Raw genomic sequence first — 26990 nt, forward strand, 5'->3', positions numbered from 1 at the left:
ACAGCCAAAGCTATGCACCACAGTTTTTTCCCCCCAAAGGCTTGGAAATCTTGTTATATGAAGAATTGGAGTATTCTGAGGAACATGATTTTAGATTTACATGTACTCATGTGGATCTGAAGTTTAGTTAAGAGTATTTCCCTATTTTTTTTTTTTTTTTTTAGTTTTGGCAGTTAGCGTAATTATATCTTATGTAATGTGGGGTGTTCTCTGTCATGTTATTTAAAACTCAGATTGTTTTAACTAAAATAAAATGCTTTGCTTTATCTCTTTCACTTAGCACTGAAAAGCTTTAAGTACCTAAATCTTGAGGTACTTTTTTGTTGTATAATTAGAAAAAGAAATGAGGTTTTGTATTGATTCTTTTTAATCTAGAGTGGAAGACGAAATGTTGATTTGGATTTTGCATCCTCACATAGAAAGAGGGGTAAGTTTTTATTAATATATTGGATATTGGTGTAAACTAGTAGATTTTAAACTTGCTTTCAGTGTTTTTTAAAGTACTTTTAGATTCACATGAAATAACTTGTTTCTGAAGTATCATATATACGATCTTAGCTCATTAGAATGGTACATGAAAATTTGTTCTTATTTTAAAAAAATTAGAATTTTTGAAGTCTCTTATATATTACTGTTGATCGTAAATAACCACTCTTTGATCATGTCTTTGTGTGGCAAAGATGTCTGATTGGTAAGTTCTAGAACCCACTGTATATATCTTTTCCTAGTGGGATATTTCTTAGGAGCTAGTGAAAGCTGTTGTATTAATTTAGATGGAGTATAGAGGATAAAGGTGTTAGCACAACTCAGTTACTGTCCAACATCAAACTGTGTTAAACAAGGTCTGGGGATTGATATACAGAGTCCTCAGCCTGCTTAATACCGTGGCAAACACATTATGAAACTCAGACCAAACTTAAGAAATGTATTGATTGAAACACACACAAGGAAAATAAAACGAGGTAAAAAGCATTAGAACTCTGATTGTTTATCCAAAACAAACTTAATCAAAACCTATTAAGTCCTTTCTGGAGACAGTGAATATTGGTTAAAGTCTCTTATGCAGTCTAACAGTCCTTCCTGGTTGAGGAGAAAGTTCTTCTGTTCAGTTCTGAATTGAGAATGATAGTCATTATCCTGCCTTAGACAAAACAGACAGATGCAGAAGGGAGAGAATAAATAGGACAGTAAAGATGGGGGAATATGGATTTTGTGGATGATCTCAGGATATTGGGTGCCTGCTCAGTCACGGCTGGAATGTTTTGGGCAGGTAGGTTGACCATGACAGCTGTTGCTGTGGATGCCGGCTCACCAGCCTCGTCAGAGACATCATCTGACTGGTCTGGTCAGGTCCCTTTCCTTCCCTGGTCCTCAGGCTGAGCAGAGCTGGATGAACCATCTCATTCCACCGTGCTGGCACTGTGCAGTACAGTTGATTTCAGGATCCAGTTAAAAACTGAGAGAGAGGGATAGAGGTAGGACAGGAGGAAGATAGGGAGCGAAAAGGGGCACCTGAGGGATCTAAAAGGAAGACAGCGGGATCTAACGTATCAGATTGGCATCCTTTCTGGTGCAGCGATCATGGTCAAGCATCCCCCATAGAATATCAAGGTCTGGCGTCATGGGAACAATCCTTCCACCACAGCAGCAGTGGTGATGAAAAGTTCTTCTCACTGTTCTTCCTGAAAATATCTTTTTAAGGACTTCAAAAAGGAGTGATGAGTGGTCCTCTTGCTTACCAGTTAAATTCAAAGATTGTGTTAAGATTATATCAGTAAACTTTTTGTTTAAATTAATTCAGTCTTTCTCTCTTCTTTACATATCTTTTCTTAAACAGTTTTATATAATAGATCATTGTGACAATTCATGAAACTTTATCCACTTTTCACAAGTTGAGCTTACAATTAGGGTAAATTTGTAGGTCCATTTATTACTACAGAAATTTCAGAGAGTTTTCATTCTACTTTCACTCACTTTCTGAAGCCAGCAAGAAGAAACTGATGGGGGATGTTCAAGTGATGTTCTCTATCCTTATGCTTACAATGGATTTTTGTCATAGAGTGCAGTTCAGAGCTTTCAGAACTCTAATCCAGAAGATGAAAGGCACTTGATTTGGAAGAGGGTGGGAGGGCAGTTTTCCGTTAACAATATATGTAAGTCCAAGTACCTGGTCCTTCTAGATGATATGATATATCAGTCTGAAGAATCTTAATGGTTTTCTTTCTGAAGACTATCAAAGAGTCATCTTGGAAGTAATGGAGGAAGCAAAGAATATGTCTTGTCTTTAGAGGGTGAGATAGGGATGTATGTGTCACAAGAGTGAACAGCTGATGCTAAAATAATTTTGAGTTCAGTGTCTGATCTCTACAAAGGGCTTGGAAACTAACTTTGCAGTTAAGATGTACGTGGTGTTTGGGCAGGGGTGGGCAAACCTTTTGGCCTGAGGGCCACATCTGGGTATGGAAATTGTATGGCAGGCCATGATTGCTCACGAAATTGGGGGTTGGGGTGCGGGGGGGGGTGAGGGCTCCAGCTGGGGGTGTGGGCTCTGTGGTGGGTCAAGAAATTAGGAGTTCAGTGTGCAGGAAGGGGCTCCAGGCTGGGACCAAGGGGTTCAGAGGGCAGGAGGGGGATCAGGGCTGGGGCAGGGGGTTGGGGCTTGGGAGGGGGTCAGGGGTGCAGGCTCTGGGTGGCGCTTTACCTCAAGCAGCTTCCAGAAGCAGTGGCATGTTCCCCCTCCGGCCAGACAGCTCTGCACACTCGCTTGGCTGCCACCTACATGTAGGAGCCGGAGGGGGGACATGCCACTGCTTCCAGGAGCCATGGTATACACGGAGTGTGGCAAGCCCCTGACCCTGCTCCCTGGCAGGAGCTCGAGGACAGGATTAAAATGTCTGAAGGGCTAGATGCGGCCCCTGGGTTTGGGGAAGCTTGAATATTGTGGAGATATTAGGGCAAACTTTAGTAGTCTTCTGGTTAGTTGATAGCTCATTCCTAGTTATGAGGGAGAATATTTAGAGAGGTCATTTGTTAGCATGTGAGCATTAGAGACTAAGTTGGATAAGTCTCATAACTGGAATATTGGCATAGATGGGGATGGCTTGATTAGGAAGGACAGGCAGAAGAAAAAGGGAGTAAAATATATACAAGAATATATACACTTGTTCTGAGGTCCAGAAGGAAGTGAGAGGCAGACCAGTTAAAAGCCTCTGGGTAAAGATAAAAGGGGGAAAACGGGTGATGTCATGGTAGGGGTCTAACTTTTCAACACCAAATCAGGAAGAGGAGGCGGATGAGGCACTTGTGGAAGAAATAATCGATATATCCAAAACACAAGACCTTGTAGTAATGGGTGACTTTCATTACCCAAACATCTGTTGGAAATTATAAATTATAACCTTTAGCCTCATGGTTAGCATACTCACCCACCGTGTATAAGGCCACTGGTTCAAGTCCCCCTTGCCTGATGGAAGTGTTGCCAGCACCCAGTGCCGAGAGGCAAAACAACAGGAGGGGTTTGTTACCGGGTGTGCTTTACTTAATAATTATAATAGGGTGGAGAAGCAGAAAAGTTTATTTGAAGCTTTAAAAAAAAAAGGTACAGGGAGAATAGAATTGGGGGGAGGGATAGCTCAGTGGTTTGAGCATTGGCCTGCTAAACCCAGGGTTGTGAGTTCAATCCCTGAGGGGGCCATTTAGTGATCGGGGGCAAAAATTGGGGATTGGTCCTGCTTTGAGCAAGGGGTTGGACTAGATGACCTTCTGAGGTCCCTTCCAACCCTGATATTCTATGTTATTCTATGAAAAGTAATATGGCAAAATGCAAAATTTCCAATAAGTTCTTGGAGTGTATTGGGGACAACTTTTTGTTTCAGAAAGTGGAGAAAGTAGCCAGGGGGACAGCCCTTTTAGACTTCATTCTGACCAACGGGGAAGAATTGGTAATGAATCTGAAGGTGGAAGGCAATTTGGATGAAAGTGGCCATGAAATGATAGATTTCATGGTTTGAAGAAAAGGAAGGAGTGAGAACAGCAGAATAAGGACAGTGGACTTCAAAAAAGCACTCTGAGAACTGGTAGGTAAGATCACATGGGAAGAAAATATAAGGGAAAAAGTTCAGGAGACCTGGTAGTTTGTCAAGGAGATACTATTAAAGGCATAACTGCAAATTATCCCGATGAGAAGGAAAGATCGGAAGATGCCAATGTGGCTACATCAGGAGTTCTTTAATAACTTGAAAATCAAAAAGGAATCCTACAAAAATTGGAAATATGGATGAATTGTTAAGGAGGGGAGTACAAAAGAATAGCACAAGCTTACAGGGACAAATTTAGAAAGGCTGGGGCAAAAAATGAATTACATGTACCAAGGGACGTAAAAGGCAATAAGAATAGGTTCTTTTAAATACAAAAGAAGCAAGAAAAAGACAACAGAAAGTGTTTGGTCCTCTAGTTAGTGGGTAAGGAGAGCTAATAACTGATTACATTAAGATGGCTGAGGTGTTCAGTACCTATTTTGCTTCAGTCTTCACTAAAAAGGTTAATGGTGACCCCGATACTCAACACAATTAATATTAACAACAAGGGGGAAGGAACACAAGCCAGAATTGGGGGAAAATAGCTTAAAGAATATTTAGATGAGTTAGATGTATTCAAGTGAGCAGGGCCTGATGGAATTCATCCTAGAGTACATAAGGAACTAGCTGAAGCAATCTCACAGAAACGTTAGCAATTATTTTGAGAACACATGAAGGACAGTTGAAGTCCTAGAGGACTGGAGAAGGGCAAAAATAATACCTGTCTATAAAAAGGGGAACAAAAAGGACTCAGGCAATTATAGTCTGGTCCACCTAACTCTGATGTAGTGCTGGGCCCAGCGCTGGGCTCATGGCGCCAGGGGGGGCAATCTTGGCCCGTAGGCTGTAATTTGCGCACCCCTGGCCCAGAGGTAGGTGAGGCGGAGGGGGCGGTGTGGCACGGGGAGCTTGGCGGGCCGCAGGAAATAGCCCCGTGTGCCGTGTGTTTGAGACCCCTGACCTAGAGGATAGTCAGATTATAAGGAATAGCCAGGATGGATTTTTCAAAAACAAATCTTTCCAGACAAACCTAATGTCTTTCTTTGATAGGGTATCTCGTCTAGTGGAGGGGATGGGAGCAGTAGATGTTATATATCCTGATTTTAGTAAGGCTTTTCATACAGTTCCACATGGCATTCTCATAAACTAAGGAAGCATAGTCTAAATGAAATTATTATAAGGAGGGTGCACAACTGATTGAAAGACCATACTCTGAGTAGTTATCAATGGTTTGCTGTCATCTGGGAAGGGTGTATCTAGTGGGGTTTTTCAAGGGTCAGTCCTGTGTCCAGTACTATTCACTATTTTCATGAATGATTTGGCTAATGGAGCGGAGATTATGCTTATAAAATTGGCAGATAACACCAAACTAGGAGAGGTTGGAAGCACTTTGGAGGACAGGATTTGAATTCAAAATGACCTTATCAAACTGGAGAATTGGTCAGAAATCAACAAGGTGAAGTTCAATAAAGACAAATGCAAAGTATTTATTAGGAGGGATAAATCAAATGCACAACAACAAAATGGAGAATAATTGGCTGGATGGTAGTATTGCTGAAAAGGATCTGGGGGTTGTTGGGGATCATAAATTGACTGTGAGTCAGCAATGTGGTGCAGTTTCAAAGAAGGCTAATATCGTTCTGAGGTCATTAACAGGAATGTTGTTTGTAAGACATGGGAGGTAATTGTCCCACTCTGGTCAGTGCTGGTGAGGCCTTAGCTGGAGTCCTGTGTCCGGTTCTGGGCACCACACTTTAGGAAAAATGTTAACAGAATGGAGAGAGTCCAGAGAAAAGCAACACAAATGATACAAGATTTGGAAAAGGTTAAAAAATTGGGCATGTTTAGTCTTGCGAAAAGAAGACTGAGAGGAGACCTGATAAGTCTTTAAGTATGTTAAGGGGTGTTATAAAAAGGACAAGGATCAATTGTTCTCCATATCAGCTGATTGTAGGACAAGAAGTAATGGGCTTAATCTGCGGCCAGGGATATTTATATTAGATATTAGGAAAAACTTTCTAATTATAACAGTAGTTAAGCTCTGGACTGTGCTTCCTAGGGAGGTTGTGGAATCCCCATCATTGGAGGATTTTAAGAACAGGTTGGACAAACATCTGTCAGGGATAGTCTAGGTTTACTTAATCCTGCCTCAGTATAGAGTGCTGGACATGATGATCTCTCCCGCTGTACATTTCTATGATTCTGTGTTGTTCTTTTAAAACTTGAAGAATCATAGTACAAAGTCTGCCCACCAGAGGCAACAGAAGTAATGTTTTAGTTTGTGACACAGAACTGACTTTCTGTTTTAGATCCATCTTGAATAATTCTAGTTCAGAATGTAAAGAAATGGGTATGGTAAAGATGCTCAAATTATCATGATACATACATTTAATAAATTAAATCTAGTATCGAAATACAAAGTTAGGGAAAGATGTGGCATGACCTTCATCTTATGATTGCTTACACCCTGCCATGCAGACATTCAAAATTAGCAAATTGTATTACAGAATTCTCTGACATCTCTTATTCTAATTTTTGTATATTTTTTATGTTTCTAATAGGATGCAAGGTTTTTTTCAATTCACTAAATTATCAGCCTTCTTAGTACTTAAGGGGCAAATGTCACTAATATATTATGGAAAGCACTTCCATTTTCATGGAAGTATTCTAAAACTATATTAGAAGAGGCAGCCAAGAGAGGAAGGTAGCATAGTCCTGGAAGAAGAGAGAATTGTCTTGATTAATATGTAAAATGTTAGTGGGTTTTGGAACTATTCCACATTTTAAAACACTTCTCTTTTGTAATGGAAAGTGCTTAACTAAACAAACTGAATTACAGTATCTATAAAGATAGTTCTTTGAGTGTGTGTCAATATGGAGGCACGTGCTCATTTGAGCAAGACTGGGTTTTTTTTGGCTAGCAGTACCCTCTGAGGCTGTACATGGTCCTTGTGCATACTCGTGCTCCTGTACAAAGTGCTTAAAGGGTGGGATGGCAACAACCCTCTATCTAAAAAAAGAAAAGGAGTACTTGTGGCACCTTAGAGACTATCCAGTTTATTTGAGCATAAGCTTTCGTGAGCTGCAGCTCACTTCATCGGATGCATACTGTTGCATCCGATGAAGTGAGCTGTAGCTCACGAAAGCTTATGCTCAGATAAATTGGTTAGTCTCTAAGGTGCCACAAGTACTCCTTTTCTTTTCTTTTTGTGAATATAGACTAACACGGCTGTTACTCTGAAACCCTCTATCTGTTCCCTCTAGCTCCCCTGGCAGTGAGATGGAACCTAGCTGGTGTCTGACTTAGTAGACCTTGGCTTAGGCTAAACTTTTTCAGACCTTTTGAGAATCCTCCGAACAACCTTTATTCTTTAAATTTAATTACTGTAGTCTGTTCTAGCACCTGTTGGATTTAACATCATTGATCAGACTCTCCTCCTCCATAGAGACTCCCCTGTGCAAGGACCTTGAAATGGCAAACTATAAACCTGTCAGCTTTAAGTCTTATCCATAATGTGATGAACTTATTCCTCTGAAAGATGGGCACAGTTGCTTGTTCTGTCTGGGAGAATCCCATATGCCAAGCAGGTGCTTGGTGTAGTCTTTTCTCCAAGGATTCACAGGTGACAAGATGCGAGGCTGAAGCTCCACTTTCTGGAGCAGTCCATGAAGATGGCATTTGATCCACAAGAACAAAGCTTGAAGACCCTTCTAACGGTCAAGCTCCCATCATTCTGTGCTCCACTGAACATGACCCCATGCCGACATCAACATCAGCACTGCCTCAGACACTGAAGTTGACACCTCTTTGAAGCAGAGCGCCAAAACAAGCTGCTCCAAGCACCAGGGCAGTAGGTTGAGTAGGAGGTTGGTGTCCTCTCATAAAGAGAGGCACAAGGAGGTATTGAGTCAAGACAACCAAGTCCCTCATGCAGTCAAGGTGTTTGACTGTGGTGGCAGCACATCTATGGAAACAGGGAATCCATGTCTACCTCAACCTGGATGACTGACTTATCAGAGGCAAGTCTTGGAAGAAGACCAAAACAGATCTAGATTGTATCCTTTCCCTGTTCTTTCTCTTGGTACCCCTGCTGAACTATGAGAAATGTTCCTTCGTACCACCACAGGCGAGAGAGTTTGTAGGAGCTCTTCTTGACTTCAGAGAAGCAAAAGCATACCTGCCAGAGGACAGATTCTGGGCCTTTCAGTCAGTCGTGCATTACCTATGGACAAGACAGATGACCATGCATGCATATGTATATAAGGCTCCTAGCCAATATGTGCATGTGCAAATACGTGCTGTCACTTGCCAGATTCCACTTGGGGCTGCTAAAATAGCTAAGGACCATCTACTCCCCACCCAGGCATTATACAAACAAATGAATCACACTTCTGCCCCCATTCATGTGGGACCTCAAAAGATGACGGTTGAACTTGAAAAAGGGGATGCTCTTTTCAGTCTTCTTCCCAGCAACAAAGCTGGTCACAGGTGCCTTAGGGACAAATTGAAGCACCTACCTGAACCATCTTCAGATGCAAGGCATATGGTCTCATAATCATATAAAGCTCCATATGAACCTCTTGGAACTAAGAGCCATCCAGCTAGCCTGCACTGCTTTCCTACTTGTTCTTTGGAACTCTATTCTGCAGATCTTGATGGACAACACTTCAGCTATGCGCTGTGTAAACAAACGAGGTGCTCAATTATCCATTTATCTGTAAGCAGTTGAGTTATGGGAGTAGTGCCATCAGCACAGAAGGAGGCTGCTAGCTCTATACCTTCCAGTAGTCAGCAATGACCTGGTTCACTTACTGAGCAGAAACATAGTAACTAGACATGAGTGGTCACAGCAGAAATCCATCTAGGCCCAATATTCTGCCAGTGGGGAACCCCCTCCATAGATCTGTTTGCCATAGCAGAAAATGCCATGTGCAGTGACTTCTGCTCCAGAGGCAGAGTGAGCCCAAGCTCCCTTCCAGATTTTTTTTTTTTTCTTCGATAGTCTCGAGGACTCCTATATGCCTTCCCACGTATTTCCCTGATTCCCATGATAATATCCAACATCAGATAGGACAAATTTACAATCATTAAGATAGCTGCCTACTGGCCAAGTCAGCTTTGGCTATTGCATTTCCTGCAGATGTCCAGACTGCCACCCATGCACCTTCTCACCTATCTGGACATTATATCATAGAACCAGGGTCAAATACTGCACTGAAATCCATAGGCTTTACACATGATGGCCTGGATGTTGGCTGCATGAACAGGACCGAAAGAGACTGCTTCTCACAGGTTCAGGAGATTTCTTTTACTAAGCTGGCAACCTTCTGCCAGGTAAATTTACTCCTCAAAGTGGAAAAGATTTCTGTGTGGGCAGCCCAAAACAATACGAATGCAGTAGAGGCCTCAATGCCAAAGGTTCTGGACTAGATGCTGCTCCTGAAGCAGGCAGGACTAGCATTTAGCTGCTTTAGGAAATGTTTACACTGTAGCTGGGAGGTTTGATTCCCAGCACAGGCGGACAAACTCACGTGAGCTCAGGGTGAGCTAGCTTGTTAAAAATGGTAGTGTGGATGTTGTGGCCTCTGATGGCTGCTTGGGCCAGCTGCTCAAGCTAGGACCCACGGGGTTGTGTGGACCTGGTGTTTAGTGGGCTTTGACTTGGGTGGTAGCCCGAACTGCTGCCAGTGTTGTAGTGTCCACATTGCTGTATTTACCATGCTATCTTGAGCTAAGCTAGCACAAGTCTGTCTACCCATGTGGGAATCACACCTGCCAGCTGCATTCTAGACATACCCTCAAAGTCCACCTGGCAGTAATATTGGTGTGCTGCGTTCCAAAACGATCACATTCAGTCTTCTGACAAACTGTGGGGTTGAGATTCCTCAAGGGCCTTCTTCAGATCTGCCCTCCAGCTAGAGACCTGACTCTCGGCTGGGACCTCCACGTCTTCTAACACATCATGGAGCCTCCTTTCAGAACATTACCAGATGCTCGATATACCATCTTACCATCAAGATGGTCTTTCTCATCAGTGTGGAGAGTCTGTAAGCTCCTGGCTCTTACGTCTGTATCCATCTTCCAAAGGCAAAAGATGTGATGAAATAACACCCTAAGTTCTTCCCTAAAGTAGTTTCAGAATTACATCAGAATCAGTCTGTTGTCTCATTAGTTTTCTTCCTGAAGCCACACTCTTTGCCAGGAGAAAAGAAGCCTAGTTATCTGGATATTTCCAGGGCCTTGCTCTGTTACTCCAACAGTACAAATCATTTCAGCCTCTCTCCCTCTTTGTGGTCATATCAGGCACATCAAAGGCCAAGCTATCTCATCCCACAGAATCTTGAAATGACTCACATGGCATATTTCCACCTGCTGTCAACTGGCTGGCAAGCTTCTCCCTCGAAACATCAAGGCTCACTTCACCATGGCACAGGCAACATCTTCAGCCTATTTCAGAAATGTGCCAATCTCTTAAATCTGTAAGGCAGCCATGTGGAGCAACACACTGGCTCTTGTTAACATTAGGCACTTGACATGTCTGCAGGTTCCAAGTTTGAAGAGCAGTACTTCAGTCTCTGACTGACGCAGCTGACATTGCTTACTCCCACCACCCAGAGAGGATACTGCTCTCCAGTCACATTTAGTGGGATCCACAGACACATACTTGAAGAACAGTTACTTACCTTACACTAACTGTTCAAAGCGATTTCAGTGTGGATTTCATGACCCATCCTGTGTATCTGCTTTTTGGAGTCCTCTAGCAAAGACTTTGGATTGCAAGGGAAGTGAGGTAGGTAGTGGCTGTCCCTCCCTTTATCACTTAGCACAAGGAGACTTGTGCATGCATGGCCCCAACAGACACTGATTGCCAAAAATTCCAGCCTTGTGTGCATGAAGTGCACATGGACCTATAGTGGGATCCACACTGGCTACAACATCTTGAAGAACTAGTTACGTAGGGCAATTAACTATTGTTTTTTCTCCTCATTGCGGCTCAAGGGAATTGATTATTGTGACTTGTTTAAGGTCTTGGATTTGTTAATTTTGTTTTGTAGGGAAGAATATTGTTGATTTAGGGGATTGATAATGGAGCTTTCGGACTCTTACTTACCAGTTTGAATGATGAGTTAGTGCACAGAGATGTTAATCTTCTGTTTGGGAAGGAAAAAGAGCAAATGGAACCATGCTGTACCGTAGGAAGTATTTTTTGTTCCTTTTGGTTATACTGTGTTCCTTTTATTTGAAGAGAAACATTTAATCACGTAGCCCCATTTTGGGGATGAGCAAGCTCTTGAGTGGGTTACATCTCTTTAGAAATAGTGTATTTCAGATAGTTTTGTTAAATAGTGAGTTACTGAACTGAACTGTCTTTCCCTGCCCAATTCCTCTTTCCCAATAGCTTAACGCTCACTACTTCCCATGGTCAAATTTAATGTGTGAACGTTGCTCCCAATCATCATCAGCAACATAGTTAGTGAGCGGTGCAAGAGTTGCTAAAAAAAGTGTTTGCCCTTCTTGGTGGTTCTGTAGGTGGGTGTGGAAGGAAAGCTTTGCTTTTTCACCTACATGAACCTCAAGTTCTTGTTAGATCCAAAAATGCAAGCAGGGACTGAGTGGCTAATTCTCCATTCCCCGTTTCTTCAGATGCTCCACTTGAGCAGTAGCATGACAACAAGGCCCCTTCTTCAGCTCTAGGATCCTTTGGAGCTCTTATACCCACCCATTACTACTCAGATTCTAGAAAGCCACCATCAGCTTCCATCCCAACAAGGTAGAAATCCCTCCAGAAATCTTCTCTAAAATGCTTTTGGCTATTGGAGATGGAGACGAGCGATTAGCATCTTCCCTGGACCTCCCTCAGCCTTCTCTTCTCCTCTCTTCTGTCTGTTATTGATTCATCATCTTCAGTCTTGCCAGACCAGAGAGAACCCCCAACACTGATGTAGCTCAGTAGGCAGCACCCTGTCTGCATTCTTTGTTCTTATCCCTCTGATCTTTTCCCCAGTTCCGTTAGGGCAGGAAAGAGTGAGTGTTAATGCATCTAAATGGTCGTTTGGGCAAGAAAACACCAGATTCTGCATATACATTTCTAGTAAATGCACACGTAGTAAATGCACACACATTTAGACATGCAATCACACATACATTTTTGTGGGCAAACAAAACCAAGAGTCGCTGTCTCAATCTGTTATGAGTTGGTATGTTGCACAAATGTCTGTCATGAGGTGGTATATTACACAGATGTTCTTTAAGTACAGTGTAGTGCTTGCCTCTTAAATTTCTAGTAACTTGAATGATAACCAACAGGACACAATAGTGCAGATATCTTACATCTAAAATATCTACTGTTGTAGTAATTTAAATATTTTTCTGTACCTGTAGTAGTGAGTGTAGTTTTGAATTTTGAATTAAATGATTGTGACTCTTAAGTATGAATATTAATATATATAAGCATATAGATATAAATGCAACAGAAGAGGAAACACAAAATCAAAAATTGTGATGCAGAGAACTTACAAGGTTTGTGCTGCCTAGATGATATACACTAATGAATATTGTTACCAAGAAAATGCTTTCTTCAGAGTTTGCTTGTTGATGTTTTTCATGCATGGATGAAATGCAGATAGATCAATTAAATTTGAGCCAGGGTAATATGAAGAAAGAGATTTTATGAATGTTGTCTTTTGTATCAAATGTCTCCTTTTGTCTTCTGATTCTTATGTGGTAGTGTATTTACTCCTTTTTGGCCAGTTGAGCCCCAGAAAAAAGAAGAGCTTCAAGCAAGTACATGATGGCATGTTTATTTTTTTTTCCTCTATAGCTTCCCTACATATTTTATGTTTTATAAAGTATGTATTGCAGCTGTGCCACATTCATTTTGACAACTCCATTATTAAAAGCTAGCTTATAAGGACAAGTAAACATTCAGTCATTTTTCATGTAAGTTTCAAGATTATTGCTCTGTGGATTTTTTTTTTAAGTGTAACTGTATTTACATGGTCTGAAATGCTCTATAAGAAATCCTTAGTGTAACTGTGTAGGTTCTCAGAATGTCATCACTATCTCCCAGCTAAGCTAATACAGAGTGAAATATTTCATTGTTTGAATTTTTACTTTAAACATTTTTCTCAGAACATGTGATTGATTTTTTTTTGGTTCATTCTTGTTTTATATATGCTAACTTTTGAAAAAATTGTTTTGTTCCAGACTTATCCTATTTTAATATTACATTCATTTAAAAAAATCTGGCTGTATTCATCTGGAATCCTTCTTCATATTCATTAATTTCATTTTGCTTCTCAGAGTCCTTGATTTTTCTCATCCTCTTACACGCTTCTTTTTTTTCAATAATGGCAGTTAAATTTTTTAATTGGTTTTGAAATTTTTCCCTCTGTATCAATGTTTTTATGTTGTGGTTCAGTAATATCAACTGTTTTCTTCAAAAAAAAAAATTCTATTAACGAAATTTAAAATTCACTTAATATTTTGTCAGACCTTGATGATAGGGTAGCATAGTTTTAATAAACTGTTTTTTCCCACTGCTTTTTCTCTACCAACCCTTTGATGTTTGAAGCCATGGGATGAGAGTCTGTGCTGTGCTTTTAAAGGTTCAATGCAGAGCTCACAGTTTGGTGTGAAGGGGAACTAAGATGCCTTTAAGCCAGCTTTGTGCCTTCCTGATCCTGGGTTGCAGTAGGAGGTTGGAGAGGCCTTTAATGTAACTTAGGCAGCCCAGGGGAGGCCTCTCAACCTTAGAATAGGCTACTCTGTGGGCCATAGCAGTGTCCGGAATTTCTACAGTGCTGTGTGTTTGCCTCCAGCATGCCTTCTCTTCTTGGGCTTGCAAGGGAGGGCTCAAAAGGCAGTCTCATGGTTGTTTTCATCAGTGCTTGTGCCCACAGCATCCTTCCTTGGTCAGGATCAGGGATTTTAGGGTCCATTTACACCACTCTGGCCCTTTTGTTTGTTGTAAAGGGGCTGGAGCAGAAGTGTGGATCTCACTTGTGGTTTCCACATATAACTGAGACTAATACTCATGCTAATTGTGGTCACTTTTAGATGCTCTGATAATCTAAATAAGTTGTGGCTAAGCCATATTATGTACCACATTTGGAAAAGGAAATATTTAAAACCTAAGATGTAGTTGTGGTCAGTTGTGAAAGTAAAAATTTGGATTGTTTTGAAAAGATCGAATTTTCTGATTTAGAATTTGTATAACTGAGTTTTAAACCCCATCCCCTGCAAATAGTGTTTTAAAACAGAAATGCTGGTGTAGTTTTGTCACAGTTGTGTGAATGCACAATTAACTTAATTTAGCAATAAGGATATGACTCTTTAAATTATGTTTGTGGTTTCAGGCTCACAAGAGACATTAATACTGAATGATGCCAAGGTAGCTTACTTAGTATAAACTAAACTCCTCAGACTATTTAAAATAAGTGTATCAAATAAAATCTAAGTTAGTACCATTTTCTGGGTATCTCTTTGTCTGTCTCCATTCATTGTCTGTCTGTATAGATTGTAAGCTCCTTGAAGTAGGAGCTGTTTTTTGTTTATATCTTGTATTGCACCAAGCACACTAGTGACGCTTAGCAAAAAAAAAATAATAATAAAATACTGATTACCAAAGCTAAAGTTATAGGGTGAAATGCCTGAGCAACTGTGACTTCATTTACTTAGTGGAGTTGTACCCACTTTTGCCAGAGGGGCATTTCACCCATAATCTTATAAACTTCATCTGCAATGGAAAATGACCCACTGCTGATGAGTACCAGGAACTTCTGCAAGACATGGTTTAAGTACAGATGTAGACCAGGACCAGACAGCACTTCATTGATCATGGTGTGGTTTGAAACTAAACCATGTTCCACACTGATTCAGCTTTTTGGGGGCACTTGTCTTCATTGGGTAGATATCCTAGAGTAGATGTAGTCACATATAGTTATTACAGGAAATATCAAGAAGTATTTCAAAGAGAATTTCATGAAATCAAAATTATAGTTTGTAGACATAACATATATGTAATTATTTTATTGCATTTAAAATACACCACCCACTGACACATAATCATGACAAAGTAAATGTTCTGTATAAGAGTGAAGTATTTTTGTTGGTTTACTTCACTCATGAATTTGGTAAATATTTCATCCAAAACAGGCTATAAACCACTATGTCGTTTTGCCTATAGAAAAGATATAATAGCTTGAGTAAAATAAAATCTTGTTTTACAATCAGATCTTATAAGAAATACCTTAGTGTACAATTTCTTTCGTTGCAGATCTTTTCTTCACCACTGTTTGCCATTTAGCTGCATAGCATTTTTATTCAGTGTTCTAGCTTTAAGCTAAATGGTTTGAGTGGCTTTGCCTTTTCTTTTTTTCCTGCGGCAGGTGTTGCTATACTGCTTAAAGGATATGTAGTAATAGAAATGTGGCCTTCCCTTTAGTTTATTATACTGCTATCCTTTAACTGAGGTGTTTTGCTCTAATTTCTTAATGCATGGTATAATTAAACATAAATGCCCATTTCCCACCTATTTGAACAGCAACAGCTCAGTCTTCACCTACTGTCAAAATGCAATGTTCTATTGAATTGGAATTTATGAAATTTTATATTTTATATTTAGGAGCAATGCACAGTCAAGTGGAACCTCTAAGTGACTCATGGGCTCGACTAAAACACAGCAGAGATTGGTTGTACAGCTCCTCTTACTCATTTGTTGAATCTGATTTTGATCTTTCAAAATCCCTTGGAGTTCATACTTTGATTGAAAATGTTGTCAGTTTCGTAAGTGGAGATGTAGGAAACTCACCAGGTTTTAAGGAGCCAGAGGAAAGTATGTCTACTAGCCCCCAGGCTTCAGTTATTGCAATGGAACAGCAGCAGCTGAGGGCTGAGGTAAGTTATAGTTACTATACAGTTATTATTTTTATATTCCTTGTGTACTAAACTTTAGATGGATCTTAACTTCAGAATGAATCAATATGATGGGGCTGACTCTTAAACTTCTACTGGAAAATGTTTTGAACCACAAAGCATATTTTATTCATATTTTCTCCCTTCTTTGTTACAAACTTTAGCTGAAGCTGCTGCTTGTTTCAGTATTCTTTAAATATATAGTAGGCTGAACTTTAAGAGCATTCTTTTCACTTAACATGTTTGAAAGAAGAGAAAGAAGTACTTTCTGGAATTCATAAAAATTATGTAAGATGCTGTTCTGTAAACTTGAAATATTTCAGACTTGAAGAAAATTATCTCAGGTGTGGTAAATTTATCAGTGTTGAAAACAGACAAGTTAGGATATTTAAAAGTTTCAGTGGAAGCTTGAAAATGCTAAATCTTTGACTTTCTTAAAACTCTGAAACCTTTAAACTGTAGCTGTCACTATACTGCTCCTGGAGCCTAAAGTTCTTAAGCATCATGTTTGGCTTGTGGAGCTTAGATTAGAAACATTTTAGCTGTGATCCAGGGATCAGGAGGCATCAGGGTCAACAGCTCAGAATTTTTCTTACAAAACCAACAAAAGATATATCTACCTCAGGAAATTTAAATGTAAAAACCACAAGAGTTTTATCCCCATGATATATAATGCAAACAAAACCCTTCCATGATTTAATGGCCATATTACTCACAGTTGACTACCTGCTATTTTATTTATGATTTACAGGTAATCTCGTTATCAATTCTTAAGGTATTTCAGTTATTAAATACTTCAATTAACAGTCCTTGTTATATAAAATCTAAGTGAAGTAAATCAGTTTTTTTCATTTTCTTTTTTTTCTTTTAAGCTTCGTTTGGAAGCACTTCATCAGATCCTAGTATTGCTGTCAGGGATGGAGGAGAAAGGTAGTGCCCCATTAATGGGAAGCCGTCAAGGGCCAGCATTTCAGTCTTCCTCACTACTTACTTCTGTTAGACTACAGTTTCTTGCTGGATGCTTTGGTTTGGGCACTGTTGGCCATGCAGGAGCCAAAGGGGAGAGTGTCCGATTGCATCACTATCAGGTATGAAATGTACTTACATAGCTTGAAAAAATAGGTTCTTGACCAAATTTTTTCATTCAATAAAGCTCTTTTAATATACAGACACTTGTGATTCAGAAAGTTTTAATTTGAAGATGTTAATGACTCTTATTTTAGTCTGTATCAAAGACGGTAGGAGAACAAACTAGAATTATGTTCACTTTAGGATATTCACTGTATATTTTATATCTTGAACAATGTTTATTTGGAGCCCCAAACTCTTCCCTATGTAGAAACCATTTTTAAGGAGGACAGTGTTTTGATACAGTTTAAAACAATGACAAACATTAAGAGCACTCCTGCGAATGTTCTTATCTGATTGTCTCCTGCACCAAATACTGGAGGAAATCCAAACTTGGCCACAATGTTCTGTGGCATGTCTGTATAGCCTTCCCCCCCTCCAGATTCTCTGTTTCCTGTGGTGCAAGCAGAAGGGTGGTTCAGCATTGCCACCTTATTCCTTGCAATCCCAGCTTTCAAAATTGATTTTGTTGCAGCAGCAAACAGGATTTCTTCCTTGTGCTCCCATCCTCACATTCTCCGCTATTCTTTAGGGGGCTAACATTTCCAGTGCTCTGATCTCTGAATTGGACCATTCATCAGGCTGCTCTGTTTGTTCCCCCTTCTCAAGTCATAGTAAAGCAGTCTGAAGCAAGCCAAAGGGAAAGAGATGCTCTTTCTGTGAGGAGACCCTCACAGGAACCACAGAAAGGGAGCGCTGCCATGATCACTCCCAGTTCAGTCTCTTGCTGTTCCAGGGGAAGGCGCTGAAAGTTTGGACAGCTTGTGGAGGGCTCTGCATTCCTCCCACATCATGCCCCTCCTCATACACACCAGCTGAGACTCTTCTTGAGATACATCCGCAAGGGTGGGTGAGTCTTTAGGTTTTGGGACTCAGCAAACCCAGTCATCATCACTGATCAAAGATCTTCAGGGGTAAGCCTAAAAATGATCCCAAATCTCCCAGGTCAATCCACCACTAAAGAGGAAAACTCTAGAGCAGTATTTCAGTTTAAGTGGATAATTAAGTCACTTTGGTAAGGAATCTAGAATGATAGCATCACTGCACTCTTCTCCTTCCCAAGAGAAAGTTCTGGAATCTCTTAGGAATATCCGGTTTCAGAGTAGCAGCCGTGTTAGTCTGTATCTGCAAAAAGAACAGGAGTACTTGTGGCACCTTAGAGACTAACATTTATTAGAGCATAAGCTTTCGTGGGCTACAGCCCACTTCATTGGATGCATAGAATGGAACATGTAATAAGAAGATATATACATACAGAGAAGGTGGAAGCTGCCGTACAATTAATTAGCCTGTGTGTGTGAGTGATATATATATATCTTCTTGCTATATGTTCCATTCTATGCATCCGATGAAGTGGGCTGTAGCTCACGAAAGCTTATGCTCTAATAAATTTGTTAGTCTCTACGGTTCCACAAGTACTCCTGTTCTTTTTAGGAATATCCCTGTTACGCTTCCCCTCTAGATTATATTTTGTACGGTGAAGAGTGCTCCAGTGCTGTTGATCACAAGAGATAAGACAGCATGGATATTGTGGAGACTCAAGCTTCTGCACATCCCCTTACCAACTGCAAGAGATGCCCAAAACATCAAACCATTTTGGCAGAGGTTTTCTCTGGGCAATAGAGCTCTCTCCCTCCAGGTGAAAGATGAAACAAACCTAACCTTTCACTGAAATACATGTAGCCCAGTCCTTGAATTTGGGAGAAAATGCTGTTGTCTTCAAATAACAAAAGTGAAATTAATCTGTTTTAAACTGCATCAGTGAGAAAAGCCTATTGAGGAAGTTGTAGTTTCCACATACTCAAATTAAACAAGAGGCTGTGTCATACAATTAGAGTGGTCAGTGAAACTCAGTTTAATACTACCAGACCTCCTTCTTGCTTGTGTATGTATTACAATAATAATAATAATTTGCACTTACATATCATTCTGTATCTGAGGATGTTAAAAGCACTTTGTAAACTTTAATGACTCATTTTTGTAAGATAGGGGAAGTATTACCGTTGTTTTACAGGTATGGAAACTGAGGCAAACAGTATTACTGCTGTTTTACAGGTGAGGAAACTGAGGTAGAACTCCAGGTCTCCAGAGCCCTAGTTCTGTGTTTTAATAACTAGTCTATGCTTTCTGTTCCAATAGTTGAAAAATTAAAATGTGTACGATTATTACAGTACTTATTTGTTTGACTCAGGATGGTATCAGAGCAGCCAAGAGAAATATTCAGATTGAAATCCAAGTGGCTGTGCACAAGATTTACCAGCAATTATCTGCTACGTTGGAGAGAGCTCTGCAAGCAAATAAGCACCACATAGGTAAGTGGAGAACAAGTTTGAGAACATGTGAATCATGTGAGGGGGTCACAATGGAACACCAAAAGGACCTGTACGTTATATACAGTGGGATTACAAAAGATGAATAAAAATAAAAAATCACCTTACTACTCATGCTGAATTTGTTGAGGGCATAACTAGTGGGCTTTCATTCTGGCACGTTCCTCAAGCATTACATTTTTGTTGTTAAAGACCTAGCTATTGTTTGAATTATTTAAGTACTTTGATTCAAAAGCATTTTTTATTTTTATTTTAGAAGCACAACAGCGCCTCCTGTTGGTAACTGTCTTTGCTCTAAGTGTACACTATCAGCCTGTTGATGTCTCCTTGGCCATTTCCACTGGTCTACTCAATGTACTATCACAGTTGTGTGGCACAGACACAATGCTTGGACAGCCACTGCAATTGTTGCCCAGAACTGGTATTTCTCAACTCAGCACTGCTTTGAAAGTGGCTAGTACAAGGTTACTTCAAATCCTTGCCATTACCACAGGGTAAGAATTCAAGACTTTTTTTCCTAGATGATAATTCACCGGTAGCTCTTTGAACAGTGCCTTTTTAAAAATAACAAAAAAATGTTTTCAGAAGAATGTCTATTTGATGGAAGAACAGTGTTCAGAAGCACACTAGCTTAAAAAAAAAAAGGAAGATTTGACAAAAATGTTAAACAGGTATTAATCAAATCAATGTGTACCCTTCCGATAAAATAGCATAACTAGCTGCTATGTAAGGATTTGAGTTTGGGTTCAGTATCTTGTGCCTACAAGGGTTGTAAGCTTGATCTTCCTGTATCCTCCTCATTTTTCCCTGCTTGGTCTTGTCATGGATCCCCTCACTCCAGCTGATGAAGCTTTATGTAGCTCTCTTTGGAGGTCATTTGTGCTATTCTGATGCATAATTCCCTCCATTGTTGTTAGCAAGAGGGAGACTCCATGCTTCTTCACAGGGTCTAACAGATTTCCTTGAGTGCTGCTAACATTTGCTGCTGGTCATGGGAACAAGGGACCAGCCTTATTCTTACTGAATTAGTTTAAGTGCATAACTAATAAAGAAAAAAAACATAGGGGAGAAAATAAAGGTTTCTGATTTTGATCAAGAGTATTAATATTCAGTATGTATCACTTCTATTTAAATGTTTATAAAGGGTAAACACTCAGCTGCTGTCCGTCATTAAGAAGTGCTGTTGTGGGGCTGTGGTGGTGATGTGATTTTATGCACTAAAGGGTTGATCCAGCACCCACTGAAGTCAATGGAAAGGCTCCCACTGTGTTTAGTGGTTTTACGATTGAACTGTAATCACCTTAATTTCTTAAAACTGGGGTTCAGATCCTAGTTTGTCATAAATGAAAATGAGTTGGCTGGTCTCATCTAATCCTCATTTGCCACACCGTGAAACGTTAAGTAATTTAACATCACTAACAGTTTTTGCTAAAATGAGACTGAGGACTGGAATATCAGAGTGCTAAAGTTAGTGGTGAGGTGCATTGCAGAATGAGTAGGAAAGCAACTGGGGAAGTGCCCAACTACACTGTAACTGATTACAGCCTGTGCTACGTTAGTGCCTCATTTTCATGTGCACTGAATGTGTGCATAATGAGAGTTTTGTAATGTACATGTCTTAAAATGATTTCTACTTGGAATAGCTCTGAAATGTTTTAATCTTTGTTTTTCACAAAGAACTTATGCTGATAAATTGAGCCCCAAAGTGGTCCAGTCTTTGCTGGATCTGCTATGCAGTCAGTTGAAGAACCTGTTATCACAAGCTGGCGTGATGCTTATGGCTTCCTTTGGAGAAGGTGAAGGTGAGGAAGATGAGGAGGTGGAGGAGGAGGAGGAAGAAGAAAAAAAATTAGATTCAAATGGAGATAATGAGAAGAAAGACTTCAGAGGTACCATGTTTACACCATGTTTGTTATATTAGAATTAATCTTTTCTTTTTAAAAAAAAAAAAAAAAAAGAGGGGGTTGGAGGGGGGACAACAAAAGCCTAACTCTCCACTATTTTGCCTTTTGTGTGGTCTTTTCCTCCTGTGCAGAATAGAATAAAATGCTACTGAATAAGAATTCTCCATTCACATAAGTGTTACACCTACTTGGTGCATACGTAAAGGACTAAACAAGGTGCAAGGTGGTGGAGAATCAGGCCCATTTCCTCCATTTCCATATTTAGGGAGAGAATATTGTTCCCCTCCAGCAAATAAGATTGTTATAGTGGTTGTGTTTTGCACAATTGTAATTTAAGGAGCTGAATTTCCCATAATATAGGCAGAATTCTTCTCTGGGTTCCTCTCTGGTTATCGCTATCACATAGTCCACATTCAAAATTTTCTATAGCTATCAACCTATTTCATATTCTGCAGAGAGTGCAGAGTGATTTGATGTCAAAAAGCTTAGCCTAACCTTTATATTCAAGGGTCTGTAGTTGTCTTTAAGAAAAAAGCTCCTCCAGTGTAAAAGTAGTCAAATAACGTCTTGTCCCGTAAGGAACCTATTTTGTATAATATGATATAAAAATATTTAATTTCTAGGGAAATTGTGTGTTTTAAAAAACAATTTACGGAATTTTACTTACTTTTAGATGTATGTTAGGCAGGGCTTTGGAGCGGAGCCCGGAGCTAGAGCGCGGAGTAGTGGAGCTGCAGGTTTTTGCCCGGAGCTGGAGCGAAGCCGGAGCACAGAAAATCTTGACTGCTCCACTGCTCCAGGTTTTTTTTTTTTTTTTTTTCCATTTTCAATCCAAAACGAATTATATTTAGCAAGAAAGTCCTAAAGGTGCCATAAAGTTTCAGATTGTATAACAATTGATATTAATATCTACTTTACCACTTTACGTAATATGTCACAGTTATTCTCACTTCGGCTGAAATCGAGATTTAATGTACAGATACAAAATTACAAAGTTTTTTGGAGATATGTTTTATTAAAGAATCAGATAATTATGAGACATCTGGCAACACTTCAGACTGCTCCCACCCTTGTGCCATGGTTAGGCGAGTACGTACTCGCGTAGATTAGTTAGTTAGATTAGTATGTGTTGATACTTCTTTTGTAAGGGTTGATCAACGAGATTCGCTGAGTGCTGCGATTATGGAAAAGTGTGACGCAAGACACAACATTTAAGATATCACAAACAGGTATATTGCAAAAAAGATAATGTTTTTGTTTATTGATATATTAACATATCGCAAGAGGTATTAACCACTTAAGCTCATTTCTCACACAGGCTCCCGTTACCGGTACATTTGTTCATTTGTACATGCTCCCGTATCACTCTGGCGGACTTATTTTATATGTCGTCTGTTCAACAGTCGTCTGATAGCGTTGTTTGTAATTTTAAATTTACTGAAAAAGTCGTGTGCAGGAGGCATATAAATATACAGTAAACATTTTTGCATAAATTAGGTGTGATTTTTGTGATATATCCAGAGTCATTGGAAAATGTCCAGCGCAATTTTGGTAATTTTAAGAAAAAACTTTTCTGTGAACACATGTCCTAAAATTCTTCCTAAGAGAGCTACAGTCCCTTCAAGGAGGTGATGAAAAGTTAATTTCTGATTAATATCTCAAAAATGTTTTAATATAAAGTAATAAAATTATGTCTGTGTCTTAGCGTTAGTATGTGCTACCATATTACGTTATCCAAAATTATTTAAACCATAGGCGTCCTGAACTGGCGATTGGTCATTTTTATTTCATATTTCAAGAAAAGCTTGTCGTAGACTGCGCCTGGCTACGAGTGGTAATATTATGTTCCATAATAAGTTAATAATTTTTGGTTATTTATTATTATTTTTAAAATTTATGGTTCCAAAGTTGAAAAATAAGTAATAAGTAAAATTGTTTGTATCATTCTAAGCATCTAAGCAGATTAAAATTTTTAAATAGTTTTCTCGGAAACGGTTAATTATACAAAATAAATTAAGAGTACCATTTTAGTGTATGTTTCAGCATTAAATCATATTCCAGGGTCATATCTGTTAAATAGTCAAAGATTTAAAAAATATTAAATAGGATTGGCCCATTCCACCAAGTTTAGTTTAAATAATTTTATTTGAATGATGTTGTATGATAGAACATTGGAAATAAACTTTAACGGAAAAGCGGATTCAAATTGCAAGCACAGTCCTTTTAGTAAAGAGAGCAAATTTTCGGAAATATATTTTTCCTTCATCAGGCGGGAAACGTTATACAAGATAGAACCTGTTATATGCTCTATCTTGTATAATCTATTCAGGCTGACGAAGCAAAAACACATTTCCGAAAATATGCTCTCTTTACTAAAAGGACTGTGCTTGAAATTTGAATCCGTTTTCCCGTTAAAGTTTATTTTCAACCTTGTAACATGTAGCCTCGTTATTTCCCAACAATTAATGTTGTAGAACAGCAATAGTACGAACTAACGCTATGGCACATACCAAATTTTATTGATATATCTATATTAAAGAGTTTGAGATATTAATTAAAAACTTGGAAAATATTTTAAATATTTTTACTGAAAAATGTCATAAGAAAAACTAACTTGCAATTTATAAATACAAATTTATATTAATTATGTATATTAAAAATTCTTCATTAAAACTGCAAGAAACATGTTAAAATATTAAAATATACTTTAATAATAATTTTGTGTAAAAGGAAAATGTGATCATTTTTGTCCAGAAAATCCAAAATAAATTCAAAGTACCTTAAGTGGTTCAGATATCACAAGTAGGTATATTATAAAAAAAATAATGATTTTGTTCATTGCTTTTCGAAGATCATAACAAGAAACATATTTGGATGTGGTAGCAGCACAAGAAGATTTGGCCCTGGCTTCAACAAAAAAAATCAAATCTGCCCCCCATGATTGATAGCCGATTTACGGAAAAGGATCTCAACAGTGTCTTTACTTTTGAATTTGAAAAGCCCAAATTTGGGCTTTTGGGAAAAGCAAAGAAGAAATCGGCAACATGCAAGGTGGAAAAGGAAGTGAATGGCGAGCTCAAACCATGTAGCTTCAAGACAAGTGAAGCAAGTGCCATGAAAAGTTTCAACCTTTGGCGACATGGAAAACGTAACCATCCTGAAAACTATGTGGCTCTGGTTTCAAAAAAGGACCAGGAAGATTGAGGCAAAACAGAAAGCTAACTCAGTAAATGACGTTCCTCTGGCTCTTTGAAAACTCTTGGAGAAAAGATTTTTTTGCGGAGCTTCATCAGAAAAGAAACCCAAAATTGAGCAAACAAAACTTAACTCATATTTAAAGTCCTCAAAGTTTACAGTCACCATGGATGCCAATACTTTCCATGAAAGGCTGATGGAAATGGTTTGCTTGAGTTTAACACCGCTCACTACCTTCAGGCTAAAGAACAAAGGATTCCAAAAAGTTGCAGGTGAAATGGGTCTGCAGCTTGGCGTTTCGACAGGGCACGATGCAGTTCATCATTTAGTTGTCAGCACAGCTGAGTCTGGTCGTGAAGAGCTCAAGAAAGCTTTGGAGCAAAAATTGTGCTACCTGAAAATGGATGCGGCAACCCGTGGAAACAGAAATTTTCTTGCAATCAATGCTCAGTACTACAAAGAAGGAAAAGATAAAGCTGTGGGAAAAACCTTGGACATAATCGATACTGAAGGGCGTCATAATTCTTCGTATATGAAAAGTCAAGTAAAAGCTATTTTAGAAAAATTTGGGATCAGTGAAATGCAAGTGCTGAGCATCTGCGTTGACAATGCAGCAAACATGACGTGTGCCATCAAAAATTTCAGCGAGGACAATGAAACCATTTCTACCTCTGAGAACAGGGATGTGGACAGAACTGAAGCTATTTTGCCTGATGAAGGAACTAAAGGAATGGATGAAATTGAACTCAACATGGATGCTGCTGCGCAATGGGTTAATGACCCTAGCCTCATACTTCCAACATGGCTTCATGAGGATGACTCAAAAGTACAACTGATGAGGTGTGGTATTCACTCTCTTCAGTTGGCAATCTGGGATGGACTGAACAAAGAACATGCGAAGAAATTTCTGGCAAAAATTCGCCAAGTCATCAAACTATGAACCCCAAGTATTCAAAGTGTTCTGCTTGATCTACATGGGGTAACTCAGTCATTGGATACTGTGACTCACTGGGGTTCAACATTTGCGATGATTGATCAGCTTCTCGTTTTTCAGTCTTACTGTGAACAAGTGGCTGCTGCTAGAACAAGAGAACTCAAGTTAACAAAAGCTGAATGGGACGAAGTGAAGAACCTGCGAAACCTCTTGAAAAAGCCAAACCAAACAACCGTGAATCTTCAAGTTGTCGATGTAACCCCGGGAGTTTTAATAAAGGAATGGCGAAAATTGTCAAAATTCTTGCAAGAAAATGGGGGATAAATTGCAGAAGGAATTCTATCTTCCACGCAGAAACGCTAAGAGAAACTTTTTGACAATATTCATTTCACTGTTGGAGTTTATGTTGACCCACGGTATCAGATTCTTCTTACCTCAAGAGACATACCAATGGCAAAGGAAGGGCTCCTTGATATTGCTCGACGACTTGAAAAACAAAATCTATTGCTACATTTGAACTCGGCAAAAGAGGTTGAAGAAAATGAAACACAACAAAAGGAGTCATTAACAATCGAATTTGCGGTTTTGGAAAGTTCACATCCTTCAGAAATAGCGGGCTGTTCTCAAACGTCCGTCTCCACTCTGAACTTGTTCGAGCGTCCATCCCGTCTTCAGTCATCACAGGGAAATGGAGACGATGACGCCTTCGAAAAGGAATTGGATAAACAACAAAGATGCAGACGAGTTTCTGCGATTCATAATTATAATGAAGCATTATTCGAGAGAAACTTTCGGGAAGATTGTGAGGCGATGGAGACTATTGGTAGGCTAAAAGTTGTCTGTGTTTGAGGCCATTCACAGCTACTCACACCACATTCAGGCTGCCTATAGAATTGCTTCGAGTATGCCAACAACTCAAGCTAGTGTAGAGCAACTGTTTTCGGCTTTAAAGTTAATTTTAAATGATTTGCGGCAGGCTATGAAAGACGACTTGATTGCTGCAATAATTTTTTACAGAATGAATTAGGAATGATTCTAGTTTGTATAATTGTTGATGACATTTAAATTTGTTTTAAAAGTCTGAATAAAAATGTTTTTTCAGAATTACAGTATGCACTTTTTTATTTAGTTAAAAATTAATTTGAGTCGGGGAGCGGAGCTGGAGCAGTCACTATCGGTGCCGGAGTGGAGCAATTCAAAAATTTGATTGCTCCAAATCCCTGGTGTTAGGTCATATGACTAGTCACAGGAGTTTGTTTTTTTAAGTAGTAGTTTTGTACCTGATAGATTCATAGCATGGGCTAGTACTGTTGGGTGTGTTTTAACAATTTTAATGTTTTCATTTTTAAAAGTCACCAACTAGTTAAGATAGTAGTATCAACTTCGGAAAAAGACAGGAAACAAAGGAGGGCTTAGTGTTTTGGATCAAAAATCCATTTAAAAGGGAAAAAAGAGCCTCTAAGACAACTGATTACATTTGATGTATGGCTACATTTATAAATGGCT

The 26990-nt window shown here is 39.2% G+C and overlaps 1 protein-coding gene across 1 annotated transcript in view; it reads left to right on the forward strand.

The window, feature by feature from the left end:
* The window catches only part of HERC1 (HECT and RLD domain containing E3 ubiquitin protein ligase family member 1), a 214249-nt gene that overhangs the window by 96520 nt on the left and 90739 nt on the right, over window positions 1–26990 (forward strand). The window contains exons 25-30 of the mRNA XM_077829256.1: window positions 376–427; window positions 15704–15975; window positions 16866–17081; window positions 19313–19433; window positions 19708–19945; window positions 21129–21340. Of these exons, the coding sequence (XP_077685382.1) occupies window positions 376–427; window positions 15704–15975; window positions 16866–17081; window positions 19313–19433; window positions 19708–19945; window positions 21129–21340 (1111 nt within the window). The remainder of the gene's footprint in view (window positions 1–375; window positions 428–15703; window positions 15976–16865; window positions 17082–19312; window positions 19434–19707; window positions 19946–21128; window positions 21341–26990) is intronic.

The sequence above is a fragment of the Eretmochelys imbricata genome, chromosome 10, assembly GCF_965152235.1.
Source record: "Eretmochelys imbricata isolate rEreImb1 chromosome 10, rEreImb1.hap1, whole genome shotgun sequence".
Taxonomy (NCBI): domain Eukaryota; kingdom Metazoa; phylum Chordata; order Testudines; family Cheloniidae; genus Eretmochelys; species Eretmochelys imbricata.